Source organism: Mauremys mutica, chromosome 1 (genome assembly GCF_020497125.1).
Source record: "Mauremys mutica isolate MM-2020 ecotype Southern chromosome 1, ASM2049712v1, whole genome shotgun sequence".
Classification (NCBI taxonomy): Eukaryota; Metazoa; Chordata; order Testudines; family Geoemydidae; genus Mauremys; species Mauremys mutica.
The window spans coordinates 97,911,505-97,929,929 of record NC_059072.1 but is presented as its reverse complement, the minus strand read 5'-3'; the positions used below and the strand labels follow the sequence as shown (position 1 = coordinate 97,929,929).

Below are 18,425 nucleotides of genomic sequence, written 5' to 3'. Positions count from 1 at the left end.
GTTCTTATTCAGTCCTTACTCAGGTCAAATCCCCAATGAAGTTACAGGGTGCAGGTTGAAAATGTGATTGTCAATGGAATATAAGATCTGAAGTAAAATCTTGAGGGTATTATTTCCCACAAGAGGTTATTTTTTCAAATAAGAGGGAAAGTTATTTTCTATAAACAAACCTCAAGTTAATCTATAAATTGCCGCACAGTTAAGGAGCAATGGAAGGAGAGAGGAGAGCAAACTTTCCCCAACACCCTTGAGGTTTTTTTTCCAGGGGCTGATATAATACCTCTATTCTTTCCCCTACCTTTCAGTTGCCTTGGGTTACCTGTTTCCCAGTGAATCACAGTCAGTGGTTCCATCAAAACAATGTTCTTCAGGATCATATGAACCACCTGCTGTGATGTCTGTAGAAAGCAGCTGGCAAAAAAGTTACTAGTGCACCTCAGAAGATGCTGCAGCTTAGCAACATGAAAGAAACCCACTGCAAGTGGAGAGGTATGAAATACAGATAATGGGGGAAGAGAGGCATCTGCCACAAAAACAATTTGTGAGAAGATGAAAGAAAAGGAAGTTTTCCACTGAATAATAATAATACCACCTAGCTCTTATATAATGGTTTTCATCTATAGCTCTCAGAGCGTTTTAACACAGGAGAGGTAAACATTATTATCCCCATTTCACAGATGTGAAACTGAGGCACAGGGAGGTGAAGTGGTTTGCCAAAGGTCATCCAGTAGGTCAGAGCTGGGAATAGAACCAAGATCTCCTGAGGCCCAATCCAGTAGGCCACACTGCACACTGCACAGCTTCGTGGCACTTTCAGAATATCCACTCATCAATCCTAGTTAAGTATTATTATCCTCAATTTTTTGGTCACATGTATGGTAGTTACCTGGACTGTGCTTAGCCAACAAAGGGTATATTACACACTTGCTGGTTTAATGCTCTTTCATGATTTTGTAATGCAATAAAAATGTCAAAAATAAAATGAGGCCAATTTAACAATAGGAGGGTACACTAGAGGGAAGGGCAAGACTCCCATGGAAATATTAGTAGATAGGGTTTAAAGATTAAATACATGCACCAATCAAGCTGTTGGGGCACTAGATCACTGCCTTTTAATAAAGTGGGGAAAAACCTCAATATATTTCTTAATTGAACTACTGACTGGCCAGGGGAGAGGCGAGCCACACGTCCACAGATGAGCAAGAAGCCAAGGTTGATCACTGCTGGAGGTTCAGTGAAAGCTCCTTCTGTTACCTGAATGTGAAGAGGGTTCCCATGTCCAACATAGATAACAGCTCTGCTTTTGACTTGGGGAAGGAGAGGCGGTACCGAAGGGTCTCAAAAGCAGGTACGATCAGAGCTTTCTTGGTATTGGCCAAGTCTAGCTGGATGACAGACTTCCTGGCAGAGAAGAGCAATGAATACAAAGGGGAGAATTTTAACCTGGACAAATCACAGTGCTTTTCATAGTAAAGAACAAAGAGATGACAGTTCAAGTGGTGCATTTTTTCTTGGTGTGGAGTAGTTTTCCTCATCTCATTTAACCTGTTGATCTAGGAAAAAATGTAAGCAATATATTGCTATGAAAGTTTGTAAACCCAAGGTGCATTTGGCTGACTGCCCAATGATATAGGTCTATCTGAATAATAAATTTGAGTTGGTCCAATTGCTTGTCCCTATAAGAGACACTCAGCTGAGTAAAGGCCAAATTCCTTGAACGGTCCTGTGTGTTATTACAGATTATGGAAATAACCACCCAAGGAATGGCAGTTCTAAGCTGACACGATTTGGTCAGGACAGTTTGGGACTCTGCATGAGGAGACTGGTTACACTTCAATATAATTAGTCTCTATGTTCCAAACTCTCTCTCACATTTACACTGGTAAAACCCAGGAGTTTAGAAAGAAGTGGCAATTAATTCAGCCAGAATTTGAATCTTCTGACAATGAAAGCCAGGGAGAGCCCATCAGTAAAAGACATTCATTTCTTTAAGGCAGGGGGGTGCTCAAACTTTTTCCTTCTAAGCCCCCTTCTTCCCCCCACCCCAACACGGTATAAAAACTCCATGGCCCACCTGTCCCATAACAACTGTTTTTTCTACATATAAAAGCCAGGGCTGGCGTTAGGAGGTTGCAAGCAGGACAATTGCCTGAGGCCCCATGCCACAGGGGGCCCTGTGAAGCTAAGTTGCTCAGGCTTCAACTTCAGCACCTGGTGGCAGAGCTTAGGGCCTCAGGCTTCAGCGGTGGGGCTTCGGCTTTCCTTCCTGAGCCCCGGCAAGTCTAATGTTGGCCCTGCTTGGCGGACCCCCTGAAACCTGCTCGCGGCCCCACAAGGAGCGCCGGACTCCTGGTTGAGAACCACTGCTTTAAGACAATCTGTATACTGTTTACATGAAAGATCAACTATTCCATTCAGATAAGGTCTATGCCTTAGAGAAACACACTGTAGTAGAGTCTCGATGGGAGTTTAGCTTCTGGTTTTAAACGATTTAATTTTTGAAAGTGCTTTGTTATGGTAATTTTCCTGTCTCCTGGTCTAAATTTTGTCTCCAACTTTAAAGGGACAGAGTCATTTCTCAAACCCCACTGTATACTTTTGTACTACTACCCTCTACTGGCCCATTGAGTTGTTACTTTTGTCCTTGTTTTTGACACTTGTATAGAGCTCGCACACCATACAGACGGGGAGTGGTGCCAATCTAAACGTATTTCACAACACACACACGCGTCCTCAAAAATACCATGTGGCACAACTGTTAGTCTCTGCTCAAGGGGAGGCCCAAGTTTGGAATAACAAGCTCAGAACTGAGATGTGCTCTCAGAGGCTGCAAATGAAGACTGAAGTCAATTAGCAGAACTGTGTGTATTATGATGATGATTTGTACTGTGGTAGTATTTAGTTCCCCAGCCCCATTGTGCTAGGCAGACTGTACTAGTACGAAGAGGCAACCCCTGCACAGAAGGGCTGTGTGTATGTTGCATCTCTTTATCCCAACCCTTCGTCTGTTTGCCTATTTTGACTGGGAGCTATTCAGGGAAGAACTGTACAGCACTTAGCACAATGCGGCCTTCAGATACTGCTGATATACAAATAAATTTCACTAACAATAACAGAGCAATCTGGCATAACACCTGCCTGCACTGCATGCAGCTCCAGCCAGAGCTATTGGGCCTTCACTTTCCTAACTAAAAAAAAAAAAAGAAGTCATTGCCACCTCAAATTGAATCTTACTGTACTTGTCACCTGAAATAACTCTGCCTCAACTTCCCTTTCATTATCTTTGCATTTCATATGAAACATCTGCCTCTCTCCCCATGTCAAACTCAGTTCTCCTTAATAGGATTTACTGTACTAACTTTTATGGTACTGCAATGAGCAACCAAGGACAATGTTGACAAGCGACAAACTATCTGCAGCCTTACGAGATGAAGGATTTGGGAACGTTGTCATAACATCGAAAGAGAAACAACAAGCCACTTTTTTAGGTCCAGAATAGCAAGAATTCGTTCCCACTGCATCAAAGGAGGAGGAAGAGGTTGTTTAATAAAATTTGAGTTTTAGGGAGTTTATATTAGCTTTGCATTCTGAGATTCTCTGTAGGTCTGTCTGTAAAATGAGCCTGTTCTTAGTCAGCTATCTGAAAGTTTGAATTGTTTAAAGAGCCACTGCCACATTCCAAGAAACTTTACACAACTGAAGGATTTTTATCTGCCTCTCATTAAAACTTTCCTGTACTTTTTCCTCTGTTTCCTTCCCCATCACTGCTAATGATCTGCATGTAGATGACTCCTTTAAAGAGAGCTTCCTCAGCCTGTCAGAATCACTGAGTGATGCCAAAATCCAGTGTTTATGACACTCCTAATGATTCTTCCCCCTGATTTAACTTGCAGTTTTTTCTAGCCCCTCTCAGTACGGAAATCACACTAATTTAATCTCACTGACCATTTTAGAACTCCCTGGGCTTGGTTTGGAGATGTACAAACCTGAGCCAGCAGCCCAGGCTGCTACATCTCAGAGGATTTCATCCCTGGGGAAGGGCAGGTAGTGTTTGCACTGATGTTTTCCTTAGATGTTTTGCCAGGAAATGGCAGCTTTAAATTGTGGTTGTTGATATTATTCTTTATTTGTAGGGCGGTAGCACCCAGAAGCCCCAGTCAGGGATTGAGGCCTCATTGTGCTAAGCACTGTGCAAACGCAAGATAATCCTTGCCCCAAAGAGCATATGATCCAATTTCAGATACAATAAGTGGGTGTAACAATCAAAGAAGTAAGAGGGAAAGAAGAGGCAGGACAAGGGTGAAAGCAGTAGCACCATGTGGTTATGTAGCGGAGGTTGTCTGCACAACTAGATAGTTGCACTGCACTCATTTCTTAAATTATTAGATAGAAACAAAATAATATTTTTATCGGTAATCCTTACAGCCACTGGCAGTGGCTGACCAAAAATCTGAGGGAGAGTGGGGGCTAGGAAAATAAGGAGGTGGGAAAGGATGCAGTTGCTGGGGACACAGGGGATTTGAGATGTATGCAGAGCTCACAAAGTGCTTCTGTTCATCTCAAACCAACCAGACAGCAACAGCTGGTGCAGCACCAGAATTCTTCTCTGGATATCATAGAATCATAGAATTCAAGATCAGAAGGGACCATTATGATCATCTAGTCTGACCTCCTGCAAGATGCAGGCCACATAAGCCGATCCACCCACTCCTTTAGCAAGCGACCCCTGCCCCATGCTTCGGAGGAAGGCGAAAAACCTTCAGGGCCACAGCCAATCTACCCTGGAGGAAAATTCCTTCCCGACCCCAAATATGGCGGTCAGCTGAACCCCGAGCATGCAGGCAAGACTCTCCAGCCATACCCTCTGGAAAATAATCATTCCCTCTTTCATTTCCTCAGCCTTGCTGGTTTGTGAGCAAAGGACCTATCTTAAGTTCCAGACATGGACAATATATCCCAACTCAGGGCAGCATGCTGAGCTACCACTAGTTCTTTAGCTGGCTTTTCCTTGCACTTGATATGCTCAGTTTTACTGATCAAAATATTTTTTCAGTGCTCATTTTTCTACTGGCACCATTCCATTACAATCAACTCATTTCATAATCTGAAGTATATTTGATTTTCTTCCACCTTTTTGCTGGGCATTGTGGTGTATGAGTTAGAAAGATTTCAACCATAATCGTCACTGGATGTGTGTAATGGAATGCCAATAATAAATCTGGATATTTTGCAACTAACACTGGGGAAGCTATTTAATTTGTGTACAGTTCTTGAGAAGATATTTTCAGTTTTAATACCTCAGCACCTATTTTCTAATACCTACCATTTCCCCAAACACCTAAAACAAGGATATGTGAATTTGTGAAGACTTTCTCTTTGTTAGTATTGTCCAGGAAACCATTTCCCAGGCATCCTTGTGTGCAGCCACTGATGTAGGATATGTCATTCTGACATAATGAAGGTTGGGTTAAATTTCTACTCTAGCAATAAGCCATAGGAAAGAATATAAAGGTAAATTTCTCATTATTAGTTTTTTTGCATAGTGTGGAATAAAGTGATCTTAAATCCCAAGAATCCTCTCAGAGGTCAAACTAACTCCAAAATACAGCCACAGAATGTTTCTTCTTCAAAATGGTTACAACTATTTACTAATTCTCACAACAACCCTTGTATGGTAGGTAAATATTATCACCTGCATTTTCATATGGAGAAACTGAGATTTAGGGTACTTACAGTCAGAGGCGTGATTGTAGCTTGTGTGAGCATACGCACACTAGCTTTAATCTAGTTAGTATGGCTAAAAATAGCAGTGAAGTTGTGGCAGCACAGGCTTCATGGGCAAAAGTGATCATGAAATGACAGATTTCACGATTTCAAGGAAAGGAAGACATGAGAGCAGCAGAACAAGGCCAATGGACTTCAAAAAAGCAGACTTCAACATTCTAAGAGAACTGCTAGGTAAGGTACCATGGGAAGAAAATCTAAGGGAAAAAAGAGTTCAGGAGAGCTGGTAGTCTGTCAAGGAGCCAGTATTAAAGGCACAACAGCAAGCTATCCTGATTCAAAGGAAAGACAGAAAGAATAGTAAGAGGCCAATATGCCTCCATTAGGAGCTCTTGAATTACCTGAAAATCCAAAAGGAACTAACAAAAAGTGGAAACATGGACAAATTGCTAAGGAGGAGTACAAAAGAATAGCACAAGCATGTAGGAACGAAATCAGAAAGGCTAAGGCACAAAATGAGTTACATCTAGCAAAGAACATAAAAGGCAATAAGAAGAGGTTCTATAAATACACTAGGAGCAAGGGAAAGATGAAGAAAAGTGTAGGTCCACTATTTAGTAGGAAAGGAAAGCTAATAAGGGATCAAGTATCAGAGGGGTAGCCGTGTTAGTCTGGTTCTGTAGAAGCAGCAAAGAATCCTGTGGCACCTTATAGACTAACAGACGTTTTGCAGCATGAGCTTTCGTGGGTGAATACCCACTTCTTCGGATGCAACATCTTGCATCCGAAGAAGTGGGTATTCACCCACGAAAGCTCATGCTGCAAAATGTCTGTTAGTCTATAAGGTGCCACAGGATTCTTTGCTGCTTCTAATAAGGGATGTCATCAAGAAGGCTGAGGTATTTATAATGATTGGAGATATACCAATCTCCTAGAACTGGAAGGGACCTTGAAAAGTCATCCAGTCCAGCCCCCTGCCTTCACTAGCAGGACCAATTTTTTGCCCCAGATCCCTAAGTGGCCTCCTCAAGGATTGAACTCACAACCCTAGGTTTAGCAGGCCAATGCTCAAACCACTGAGCTATCCCTCCCCCCTATTTAAGGCCTATTTTGCTTCAGTCTTCACTAAAAAGGTTAATTGTGACCAGATACTTAACACAATTAACATTAACAACAAAGGGGAGGGAACACAAGCCAAAATAGGGAAAGAAGAGGTTAAAGAATATTTAGATAAGTTAGATGTATTCAAGTTGGCAGGGCCTGAGGAAATTTATCCTAAGATACTTAAGGAACTAGCTGAAGCAATCTCCGAACCATTAGTGATTATCTTTGAAGGCGAGTAAGATTCCACATGACAGGAGAATGGCAAACGTAGTACTATCTTTAAAAAGGGGAACAAAGAGGACCAAGGGAATTATAAACCAGTCAGCCTAACTTCAATACCTGGAAAGATACTGGGACAAATCATTAAACAATCAATTTGTTAGCACCTAGAGGATAACAGGGTCATAAGAAAGAGCGAACATAGATCTGTCAAGAACAAATCATGCCAAACCAACTTAATTTCCTTCTTTGACAGGGTTACTGGCCTAGTGATAGGAGGGAAGCTGTAGATGTGATATATCTTCATCTTAGTAAGGCTTTTGACAGTCTCACATGACATTCACATAACCAAACTTAGGATATATAGTATGGATGCGTGCATAACTGGTTGAAAGACCGTACTCAAAGAGTAATTATCAATGATTCACTATCAAACTAAGTGGATTTATCTAGTGGAGTCCCATGGGGGTCTGTCCTTGGTCTGGTACTATTCAATATTTTCATTAATGACTTGGATAATGAGTGCCACAGAAAAACCCAGAAGGAAATTAATAATTCTGTTTTCAGAGCATGGTTTGAATAGTGTGCAGTTGTGGATGACACCAAGCTGGAAGGAGTTGCAAGTGCTTTGGAGGACAGGATTAGAATTCAAAATGACCATGTCAAATTGGAGAATTGGTCTGAAATCAACAAGGTGCAATTCAATAAAGACAAGTTCAAAGTACTACACTTTGGAAGGAAAAATCAAATGCACAAAAATGAAATTGGGATTAACTGGCTGGGGAGTAGTACCGCAGAAAATGATCTGGGTGTCACAGTGGATCACAAATTGAATATGAATCAACAATGTGATGCAGTTGTGGAAAAGGCTAATATAATTCTAGGGTGTATTAACAGGTCATTGCATGTAAGACACAGGAGGTGATTGTCCAGTTGACACTGGTGAGGCCCCAGCTGGAGTACTACGTCCAGTTCTGGGCACCACACTTTAAGAGATATGTGGACAAACTAGAGAAAGTCCAGGGGAGAGCAACAAAAATATAAAAAGTTTAGAAAACCTGATCTATGAGGAAATGTTTTCAAAAAAGGGCATGTTTAGTCTTGAGAAAAGCAGACTGAGTAGGAACCAGATAACAGCCTTCAATACGTGAAGGGCTGTTACAAACAGGACAGTGATCAATTGTTCTCCATGCCCACTGACTGCTGAATCTGCAGCAAGAGAGATTGAGGTTAGATATTAGGAAAAACTTTCTAACTAAAAGGATAGTTAAGCTCCGGAACAGGCTTCCAAGGGAGGTTGTGGAATCCCCATCACTGGAGGCTTTTAAGAACAGACTGGACAAACACCTGTCAGGAATGATTTAGGTGTACTTGTCCTGCCTCAGTGCAGGGGACAGGACTACATGACCTGTCATAGTCCCTTCCAGGCCTATGTTTCGATGATTCCAGCGTAAACTGTTCGAACCCTGGGTACTTACCCACATTACTAGCCCATGCCAGGGTCTGTGCTGCTGCAGCTTTACTTCTATTTTGGGCCATGCTAACTATATTAAAGCTAGCATGGGACTGTCTACCTGTGTTACACTCACACCTTCAATTGCAGTGTAGGCATTCCCACAGAAAAGTGAATAGCCTAATCCTAAACCCCGTGAATTGAATGGGAGTCTTTCCACTGACTCAAATGGGGCTCAGACCAGGCCCAAAGTGACTTGTCCAAGACTAATTTACAAGTCAGTGGAGGAGGTGGGAGTTCCCAGTCCTGTGTTCAGTCCATCAGATCATTCTTCCTCTCTGCAAAACCAACAAATACACCTGACAAATAAAACTAACAGCTACTTTGTGAAGTTTGTCTCCCACTGAGGTGTTACCCCCATGCACAGTGCATGGCGGCCAAAAATATTTCACATTTCATACTAGAGAGGGGCAGGTATAAATCCAGAGGAACACATTGAGGATATAAACTCCCAGTGTGTCAGTGGATGTGAGGAGTATATTTGAGCCAGGTGAACTAGGAGGGAATCTTTGCACTAGCCAATGCAGATGTAGATGCTCTAGAGAAAGAACCTGCGTAGTTATTTCATGTTAAAAAACCTCGAAGACGATTCAAATATAGTACTCACAGCTACCAAAAAAGAGCCTTTGGCTTTGGGGCAATGCTAAGGTGATCTGAGTGACAGATAACCGAATGCTGCGGGTGACAAAAGAATACTACTCAGGACACACTATAAAGGTGACTTTACTATTGTAAACTGAAAGTCTCTGAACTCTACATGCTTTCTCCTCGTATGGTATAGTAGATGAAGGGAGGGGGGAAAGAGTTTAGATGGAGATCAAATGCACTGACACGATCTTGTATAAACAGCTGTGAAAAATCTCAAATCCAGTAGCTGGCAACATACATCTAGAGCAGAGGTGGGCAAACTATTGCCCACGGGACTCTCCTGCCCGGCCCCTGAGCTTCTGGCCTGGCAGGCTAGCCCCCGGCCCCTCCCCTGCAGCCCCAGCATGCCACGCCACCAGCACAATGCTCTGGGCAGTTGGGCAGCGCAGCTGCAGAGCCCGGCCTGACCCGGTGCTCTGTGCTGCGTTGTGGTGTGGCTGGTTCCAGCAGGGCGGCATGGCTGTTGGATAGAGGGCAGGAGAGTTCGGGATGTGGATAGGGGTCGGAGTGGTCAGAGGGCAGGGAACAGGGGGGTTGAATGGGGGCAGTCAGGAAGGAGGGGGGGGTTGGATGAGGCGGTGGGGGGCAGTCATGGGCAGAGTTCCGGGGGTGGTCAGGGGACAGGGAGCAGCGGGGGTTGGACAGAGGGCAGAGGAGTTCGGGGTGGTGGTCAGGGGGTGGGGGTGTGGATAGGGGTCGGGGCAGTCAGAGGGCGGGGAATGGGGTGGTTGAATGGGTGCAGGGGTCCCGGGGGGCAGTCAGGAAGGAGGGGGGGTTGGATGGGGCAGCAGAGGCCAGTCAGGGGTGGGGGTTCTGGGGATAGGAAGTGTGGGGGGGAAGGGCCATCAGGGAAGCAGGGAGGGGGTTGAATGGGGCAGGAGACCGGGGGGGGGCATCGGGGGCGAGAAATGGGGGGGGGAGGATAGGGGGCAGGGGCTGGGCCACACCTGGCTGTTTGGGGAGGCACCGCCTCCCCTAACTTACCCATCATACAATTTCCGAAACCTGATGCGTCTCTCAGGCCAAAAAGTTTGCCCACCCCAATCTAGAGTAATGACCAGACCTAATCCAGCCTGGGCCAAGTCATTGACATAGGGTGTTTCTGAAAGCGTACATTCATTATTTCAGTACGTCTCCCCTCATCCCATACACCTTACCAGGTACGCTGTAGATATACAATATGGATAAATCAATTTATTACCAGAGGGACTTTCCCTTTATAAGAGCCAGGCCTTAAGCATCATACATTATTACTGTACGTGGGGGGACAGAAATGAATGCATGCATGGGCAGCCCTAAAGAACAATTTCTGCCATTCAGATGTATATTACTAATCAACTACCCACAGAAGGTACCAGTATAAACTCCACTGAAGAAGTACACGGGGGTCACCATTATTTAAAACAGGCTGGCAGCTTGCTATGCTATTTTGCTTAAAACTGCTCATTATTTAACAAAAAGCCCTTCACAAAATGCCCTTTTGTGAAGGGCCAGAAGTAAAAGATTAGAAATTCTGACCTTCCTGAGCAACAGGGAATTACAATTAGAGTCTGACTGGTGTGAGAGGTGCATGAACATTTGTGGGGCATCACACATCAGCCGCAACATTCAGTGTAAATCTTCTCACTTCCTAATGGCACCACTAGGTGGGGCTCTCCATTTAGTCATCTGAAGCAAATTCACACTGAAAATTAGTTCTGTCCTTCAGTGTCTCAAGTATATTTCTCCACATTATCCTCCTGTTCCTCCTTTCTTCTTGCCTTTTAGTGCTGGCTTCCATTACTATGCCTCTGAGCAGCGGGAAGGAATGAAGTGCTTTCTCTGGAACACATGCCAATGTCACAACCACGGGGGCCACGTTCAGAGCTCTAACTGGAAGTCAATCGTCAGAAAGCAGGGGGCATGTATCATATGAGACATAGGCACCAAAGAAAAGAAGAGCGAATAATAATAATCCCTTTGCGTTTCCTGAGAGGGTTATCTTGGGGGCAGGAGCAGAACTGTTTTGTGGTTCTTGCACCATAAGAGAGCAGAAGGAAACATTCTTAAAATAGGTGAGAAACATAGGGCTAAAGTGATAGCTGACACCGGAGGGTGTAACACCCTTGATTTTAATGCAGTTAAGTGCATGTACACCGATATACAGATTTACAAGGTGAATGGGATAAAAGTAGTAATCAGATTGCATCCAAATGGTGCAGGGATCTTTTACAACCAAATAGCTGACCTCATTGTGTGTCTGTGAGACTAAAAAAACCTGAATGAGTTGTGAATTTGAAGCAAAGACTTTCCTGCATCATAGAACATCAAGGTTGGAAGGGACCTCAGAAGGTCATCTAGTCCAACCCCCTGCTCAAACCAGGACTAATCCCTAGACAGATTTTCACCCCAGTTCCCTAAATGGTCCCCTCAAGGATTGAACTCACAATCCTGGGTTTAGTAGGCAAATGCACAAACCACTGAGCTATCCCTGCCCCCCTTCACTGAAATATGTATGTCTCTTTATATTCAGAGAGCCCGGGCCTGTGCAATTAAACTGAATATCTGCATACTTGAAACCCTTGTTGGATGACTTTGATCAAACATTACCAATTGTTAAGAGAGAAGATGGAAAAATGAGATTCAATAGGGATTAAGGAATTGAAATCCTTCTGTCTGACCAGGGGCTGTCCTCCTTGCCCCACACACTGGGCTCTGGTGGTCAGCCTCTCTTTGCAGAAGGAAAAAGTCTCCATTAAAGGAGGCTGTGTTAAATGATCAGAGGTCCAGAGTTCGCTCAGTCAAGTGCGTTCACATTCATTACTATACAATACAATTTCAAGTCACCCCTTCCAATTTCAGTACACTAATTATTCTGCCTTGGCAGGCTCTTGTCTTGCAATTATATATCAAACCTGCTTGGATCATAACCCCATTTCCAGGGTACAGTGCTGGGTTAATAGTACCTCATGGGGAGAACAACTTCAGTAACATTTTGCATGTTTCCTCTGTCACAGACATCCTAGACTCCTACACACTAGAGACGGAAAAGACCTAATAGGTCACCCAGCCTACCTCTCTGCTAATACAGGAAGCTACTACACATTTACTAGTGCTTGGTCCAATATAATTTTCAAATTGCCAAGTAATGAGGGCCTTCCACCACTTCCCTTGGAACTATTCCGCAGTCAGATCCCACTGTGTCTCAGTTTTTCCTTTCTTCACTTCATTCAATTACGTCTAGTTATAGCCCCTTCTGCCACCCTAAATAATTCCTCTCCTCTGCTTGGTGTTCACACATTTCTAAAATCTGAAGCTATTATGCTCCATTTAGGGCCTGACCCAACTGTTTCACTGTGTGTGTGGGGGTGTGTGTTTGGAGGGGAGTGCGTGAACAGCCTCACCTATATTTACCTGAGGTACTCGTAGAGTCCATACATGGGCAAGAAGTCAATGTCAGACAAGAACATGTATGGTGTGCTGATGTGCTTCATGGCCACATTCCGCAGGAGATTCACAGGATAGAACTGCCCCTCCTTGTACACTATATGGTACCCAACATTGCGTCGGCTCATGAGGACTTCCGAGCCCTGGGCGTAGCGCAGGAATTGTTGGGCCTCTGCATCAGAAAGATAGAGTGCCAGGCTGATTGGACCCTCCCAATGTTTGCAGATAGCTTCAAGCATCTGGAGCCTGAAAGAAGAAGGGGAAGAATCAAAAAAGGGAAACGGACGGCTCTAGGACTCTTCCTGCCATGGACCATGATGCTGCATGAAGGCCTGTACAGGTGGACTCCTGCACCTATGTGAAGTCCCACTGAAGTCAGTAGGGCTCTGTGCAGGGATCTGCCTGTGTATTTTCCCTTACAGATGGGGGCCTTATGATCCAAGGTGATTCTGAGGGCTCTCATCTTCCACTGAAGTCAAGGTAACCTCAGCTAGTAAGGTTTTGTAGCTCCTTTCAAGCAGCTGGTAGAAGGGAACAGATGTAGAAGCCCATAATGCACCTGGCCTGCTATAAAACTACAAAAGCCCTGGAAGGGCAGGATCCTAAAAGGTTTTGAGAGGGAATGAAATTTTAAGGTCATACAATGTGGTGGATTGGGTGATTACTGCATTTTATGAAAATTTCTACCGACCAAAAGAAAACATACTGTCAGGATAACGGCACAAAGATGGCACTTCTACAGAAATGGGATGGGGTATGTGGATTGTGTGGAGGTGGAGTGGTGGAGGGGTTGGACCATAGAGTATGAACAGAAAACATTTCAAACAGAAATAGCCTTTAAAATATCAATTTGTATAATTTTCAATGATTTCTCTCCAAGCTGTTATGCCATTGACTTTTAAAAATAGATTTTATGAATAGTATTTTTTTAAAACTCATACACCAGTAACGACATTATTGACAAAAACACCAAACAGAGATTCCATACACAGAGCTAAATTAAATCCTATCTGATCAAAATGCTCTAAACACTCCAGGCAGTTTCTAGAGGGACATATAGAGATTAAGATGTAATGCCTAAAAATACAGCAGGCGCTGGTTAGAAAGCATCTTTAGTTAATGTTAAGTGAAATAAGGCTATACAGCACAGCCAGGTATTCTATTCAGAATCAGCAAGAATAGACTCTACCTTCCAAATCTCCACATCAGTAGATTTTTTTCCCCATTAATATTCATACAAGACTCAAGAAAAGTTTTCTGCATCATAGTAATCAAAGGAAATAATTTCCCACGTCTACGATCTCCCTAAGCTTTGTAGCAGAAAGGAATGATGTGTTCATACCAGCAAAATATAAATTCTGATTTTTATTTAATAGCTTTTTCTTCCAGGTTTGAGTGATCCTGATGACATCCAGGAAGATATAAAGCTTTTTCCCTAGATACAAAAGATTACCTTGACTAGTCCATACCTGGTGCATTATTTTCTTTTTATCTATTATTGAAACAAAGGTTATTATCAGGGTGCGACATGCAGCTGTATTAGAAACAGAGATCGATAAAAAAGATCTAAAAGGTATGTGAAAGGCTTTAGGCTACTGATTTTAGGAATCATAAATAAAACCTGTACTGTAGCTAAGCAATAAAGAAAAGCATACTTTTTTTTTTTTGCTACACAGTAGAAACCAATTAATCAGCAAAATCCTATTAATCAGATCTCAGATAAAGGGCACCCCTGCTTAAGTGGGAAAATTGCCAGAGAACAGATGCAGAGCAATGCCTTTCAAGGACTGTAAGCAATGGATACATGATACACATAACTCATTTAAACGGCACGCCTGATGATGTCCATTATCCCTGGCTCCCCCAAGCCTCTGCACTGCCTTTGAGGGGTGCGGAAAAAAGTTTCTGTATTTCAGTTTGAATGAATTATTACTCAAAGTTCTGTATAATAAGGAATCTATTGGTCAAAAACATTTTCTGAATCTTTTGTGTTGTCTGTATTGTTACAGCCATGCTTGCTGACAGGTATTTTGAAATAAATTACCAAAATAAATTGAAACTCGTGATTATATCGTGTTATTTTGACAAATAAAATGTGCAGAATTTTGCAGAATTGTAAAATATTGTGCGCAGAATTTTTTTTTTTTGGTGCAGAATTTTTATTTTTTTGGTGCAGGATTCTCCCGGGAGTAATACTTCCAGCTCTGTTGTGTCTTTCTAAATTACATGCTCAGATCCACCACAAGTTATTGGGTTTGATGCAGGAATCACAGAGTGAAATTCTATGACCTGTATTATGCAGGAGGTCAGACTAGATGATGATAATTGTTTTTCTGGCCTTAAAATCTACAAATTATGGCTTCTAAAGCAAGAAATATAGTTTCTTTGGTTTTTCAAAAAATTGCTCTGCGCAATGCTTACTTTTAAAGCAGTTCATTAAGTAAATATCTCCCAGCCCAATGTAGTCTCTGACAAATCAAGATGATCAGTTGGTACGTTTGTTTCCAACAGGGACTATGCCAGTCAAGAGGATTTTACTGTAATTCTTTTTTGTTTGTTTGATTGTTTCTTTATGATCAACTTCCCCCTTAGGAATTCTTTTGCCACTTGACTCCCTCTTATTACGGTTTCAATACACTCAACTGGTGTCAACTGTGGCTTTCTTTGTCTGCACTTCAGGCTTGCACTGTCACCACTGCTTCTGACAGCTGAATGCTAAGGACAGACAGTGCCTTAGAAAGGCGGTCTAGCCAAGGTATACTCCTGAATAATGCCTGCATAGCTCGTGGTGCAGTCAAGCAATGTCCAGAAGAGAACACATCAGTCTGAAAGACAACATATAACAAGTATCAAACATCAATGAACGTGCCTCCTTCTATGCGCATCTATTTTGGACTTCTAAAATGTAGCTCTGCTCCCCTTCCCTCTCCCCCAGCCTGCACGACAAACATCCATAAACTATCTCTGCAATCATGTCAGTCTTAGCCCCAGTGGGACTAGATCTGGAGAGACTGATACCTGCTGACTTGGGTTCCCTTTTCTTCTTACAATAGTTTGAAGGAATAATGCAGGTGTATACCCAGGGCCGGCTCTAGGCACCAGCAAAACAAGCAGGTGCTTGGGGCAGCACATTTCCAGGGGGCGTCATTCTGGCCATCCTTTTTTTTTTTTTTTTTAACTTCTTCCTCCCCTCTCACAACCCTGCAGAAACGGAGCCATGGAGCAGCTGGGGATCCAGCATGGGAGCTGAGAAACCACGGGACCCTCGGAGCTGTTGTTCCTTGCCTAGCTCCCTGCCTATAGAGCCAGCCCTGTAGCAGGGAAGAACTACATTTCCCAGCAATACCCTTGGCAGCTATCAACAGGAAAGGGAGCAGTAGGGAGTGAGGTAGCTGAGCCATGCTGCGAGTCGAAAGGGGTGGCACTGTGAATGGGGAACAAGTGTGCCCAAGGAGTAGAAGGCTTTGCCCCAGATATCCCCTTCAGAAGACTTCCTCAGACTACATTAGGGATACTTGTGTGACCTCACCTTGCAGCCCACAAAGAAGGAATTGGGTGGACTAAATGGACAGTGCCCCTCTCTATCTGAAGCCTAGCAAGGGAGGTATGTGGATCCCACTAGAATTTAAAATGAAAAGTAAGGGAGGGGAGGCTCTGCTAGGGGACTTTGGCAGCTTTAGATACAGTACCAGGCATTTAGAAGGATTTCCACTTAGACTTTAAGGTCAGAAGGGACCATTATGATCATCTAGTCTGACCTCCTGCACAATGCAGGTCACAGAATCTCACCCATCCACTCTTGTATCAAATCTGTGTCTGAGCCATTGAAGTCCTCAAATCATGGTTTAAAGACTTCAAGGTGCAGAGAACCTTCCAGGAAGTGACGCGTGCCCCACACTGCAGAGGAAGGCGAAAACCCCCCAGGGATTCTGCTGATCTGCCCTGGAGGAAAATTCCTTCCTGACCCCAAATATTGCGATCAGCTAACCCTGAGCATGTGGGCAAGACTCACCAGCCAGACACTCAGGAAAGAATTCTCTGTAGTAACTCAGATCCTATCCCATCTAACATCCCATCGGGCATATTTACCACTAGTAGTTTTTTTTTTTAAAGAATTTTTTTTTAAGACGAACTAATTGCCAAAATTAGGCTATCCCATTATACCATCCCCTCCATAAATTTATCAAGCTTAGTCTTGAAGCCAGATATGTCTTTTGCCCCCGCTACTCCCCTTGGAAGGCTGTTCCAGAACTTCACTCCTCTGATGGTTAGAAACCTTTGTCTAATTTCAAGTCTAAACTTCCTGATGGTCAGTTTATATCCATTTGTTCTTGTGTCCACATTGGTACTGAGCTTAAATAATTCCTCTCACTCCCTGATATTTATCCCTCTGATATATTTAGAGAGAACAATCATATCTCCCCTCAGCCTTCTTTTGGTTAGGCTAAACAAGCCAAGCTCTTTGAGTCTCCTTTCATAAGACAGGTTTTCCATTTCTCAGATCATCCTAGTAGCCCTTCCCTGAACCTGTTCCAGTTTGAATTCATCCTTCTGAGCCATGGAAGCAGAAATTGACTTTTCCTTTCCAGATTTAGTTAATATTCAGAAATGGAATCTAGCACCTGCCTTCCAGATTTGAACACCCTCAAAATTCAGGTGTGCTCAAGCTCAATTTGGGCAGCTGTTACTTCATTTCTCCCAAATCAAATATACTGATCCACTGTAACTTGCTGTAGAAAAAGTAGGATAAGAAATGAAGCAGCAAGAAATGCTTCCCAGTGGTTTTTAGGACTGGAATTGCTATTTTCAACAGCTATTGCCCCCTTTTTTTTTTAAAGTTTTATTTGTTTAAAAGGAAGACAGTGATATTGCATTGGCAAATTCCCCATAGAAACAAAGAGTGGAACAAAAGAATAATAAAGGCATCTCAACTTTTCCTCATTTATGTAAGACAGCCTTATAATATGCATCCAGATATCCTCCAATCACACAAGCTGATAATTGTTCCACTTTACTGCAGTTCTGTAACCATATGGGAACCAATCCTGTCTGTGTTCTGTGCACATCCAAAATTCCTGCTGAATGACCCGCCCTGGGAGTGAGTTACCAGTGACCCAGGGCTGGGACAGCAGGAGGATGCAGGTTGCCGGGGAGAGCCCAGGGCTGTGGGGGCAGGGGAGTGCGGGTGGGGGGAGGTCACTGGTGGGGAGGAAAGGAGGGAGCCCAGCACTGGGGAAGCAGGGGAGTGTGGGGGGGAGCCCAGGGCTGGTGTGGGGGGGCAGCCAAATTTTTTTTTGCTTGGGGCAGCAAAAAACCTAGAGCCGGCCCTGTGTATACCATACAGTGTATCATTTATGTACATGTCTATCTCTATCTGAGACACTATTCACAAATCTCTATAACTGCTATAGAGGAGCTTAATAAAAGCAGCTAAAGAAGATAAAAAAGGCAGCAACTGAAAGACATGAGGGAAAAATAAAACAGCTAAATGCTGCTTTGGTAAGATATTATTTATTGATTTTAGCTGAAAGAGAGTATTTTCAACCCAAATCAATAAATTATAACAACACACCAATGAAGCATGGAAGGATTTTTCCTGCACTGCATTGGAAAGGGTGTACTTTCTGAATAAAACCGTGCAGCTCTGTCTATCACTAAAATGTGTGTCCCTGTGAGGATCCAGAACAGATGATCAGACTTTGCATCATTGCCAGTGAAATGGCACAGAGCTGCAGCTCATTCTTTTGAATTAAATTCTGGAGGGAAAACACACACATACCAGCTTTACTAA

General features: G+C 43.3%; 1 protein-coding gene across 4 annotated transcripts in view; it reads right to left on the bottom strand.

Moving 5' to 3' along the window:
• The window catches only part of LARGE1 (LARGE xylosyl- and glucuronyltransferase 1), a 365,026-nt gene that overhangs the window by 19,296 nt on the left and 327,305 nt on the right, over positions 1–18,425 (bottom strand). For all 4 annotated transcript variants that reach the window (XM_044986889.1, XM_044986872.1, XM_044986881.1 and 1 more), the window contains 2 exons: positions 12,602–12,880; positions 1,255–1,401 (listed from right to left, as the gene is read on the bottom strand). In XM_044986889.1, the coding sequence (XP_044842824.1) occupies positions 1,255–1,401; positions 12,602–12,880 (426 nt within the window). The remainder of the gene's footprint in view (positions 1–1,254; positions 1,402–12,601; positions 12,881–18,425) is intronic.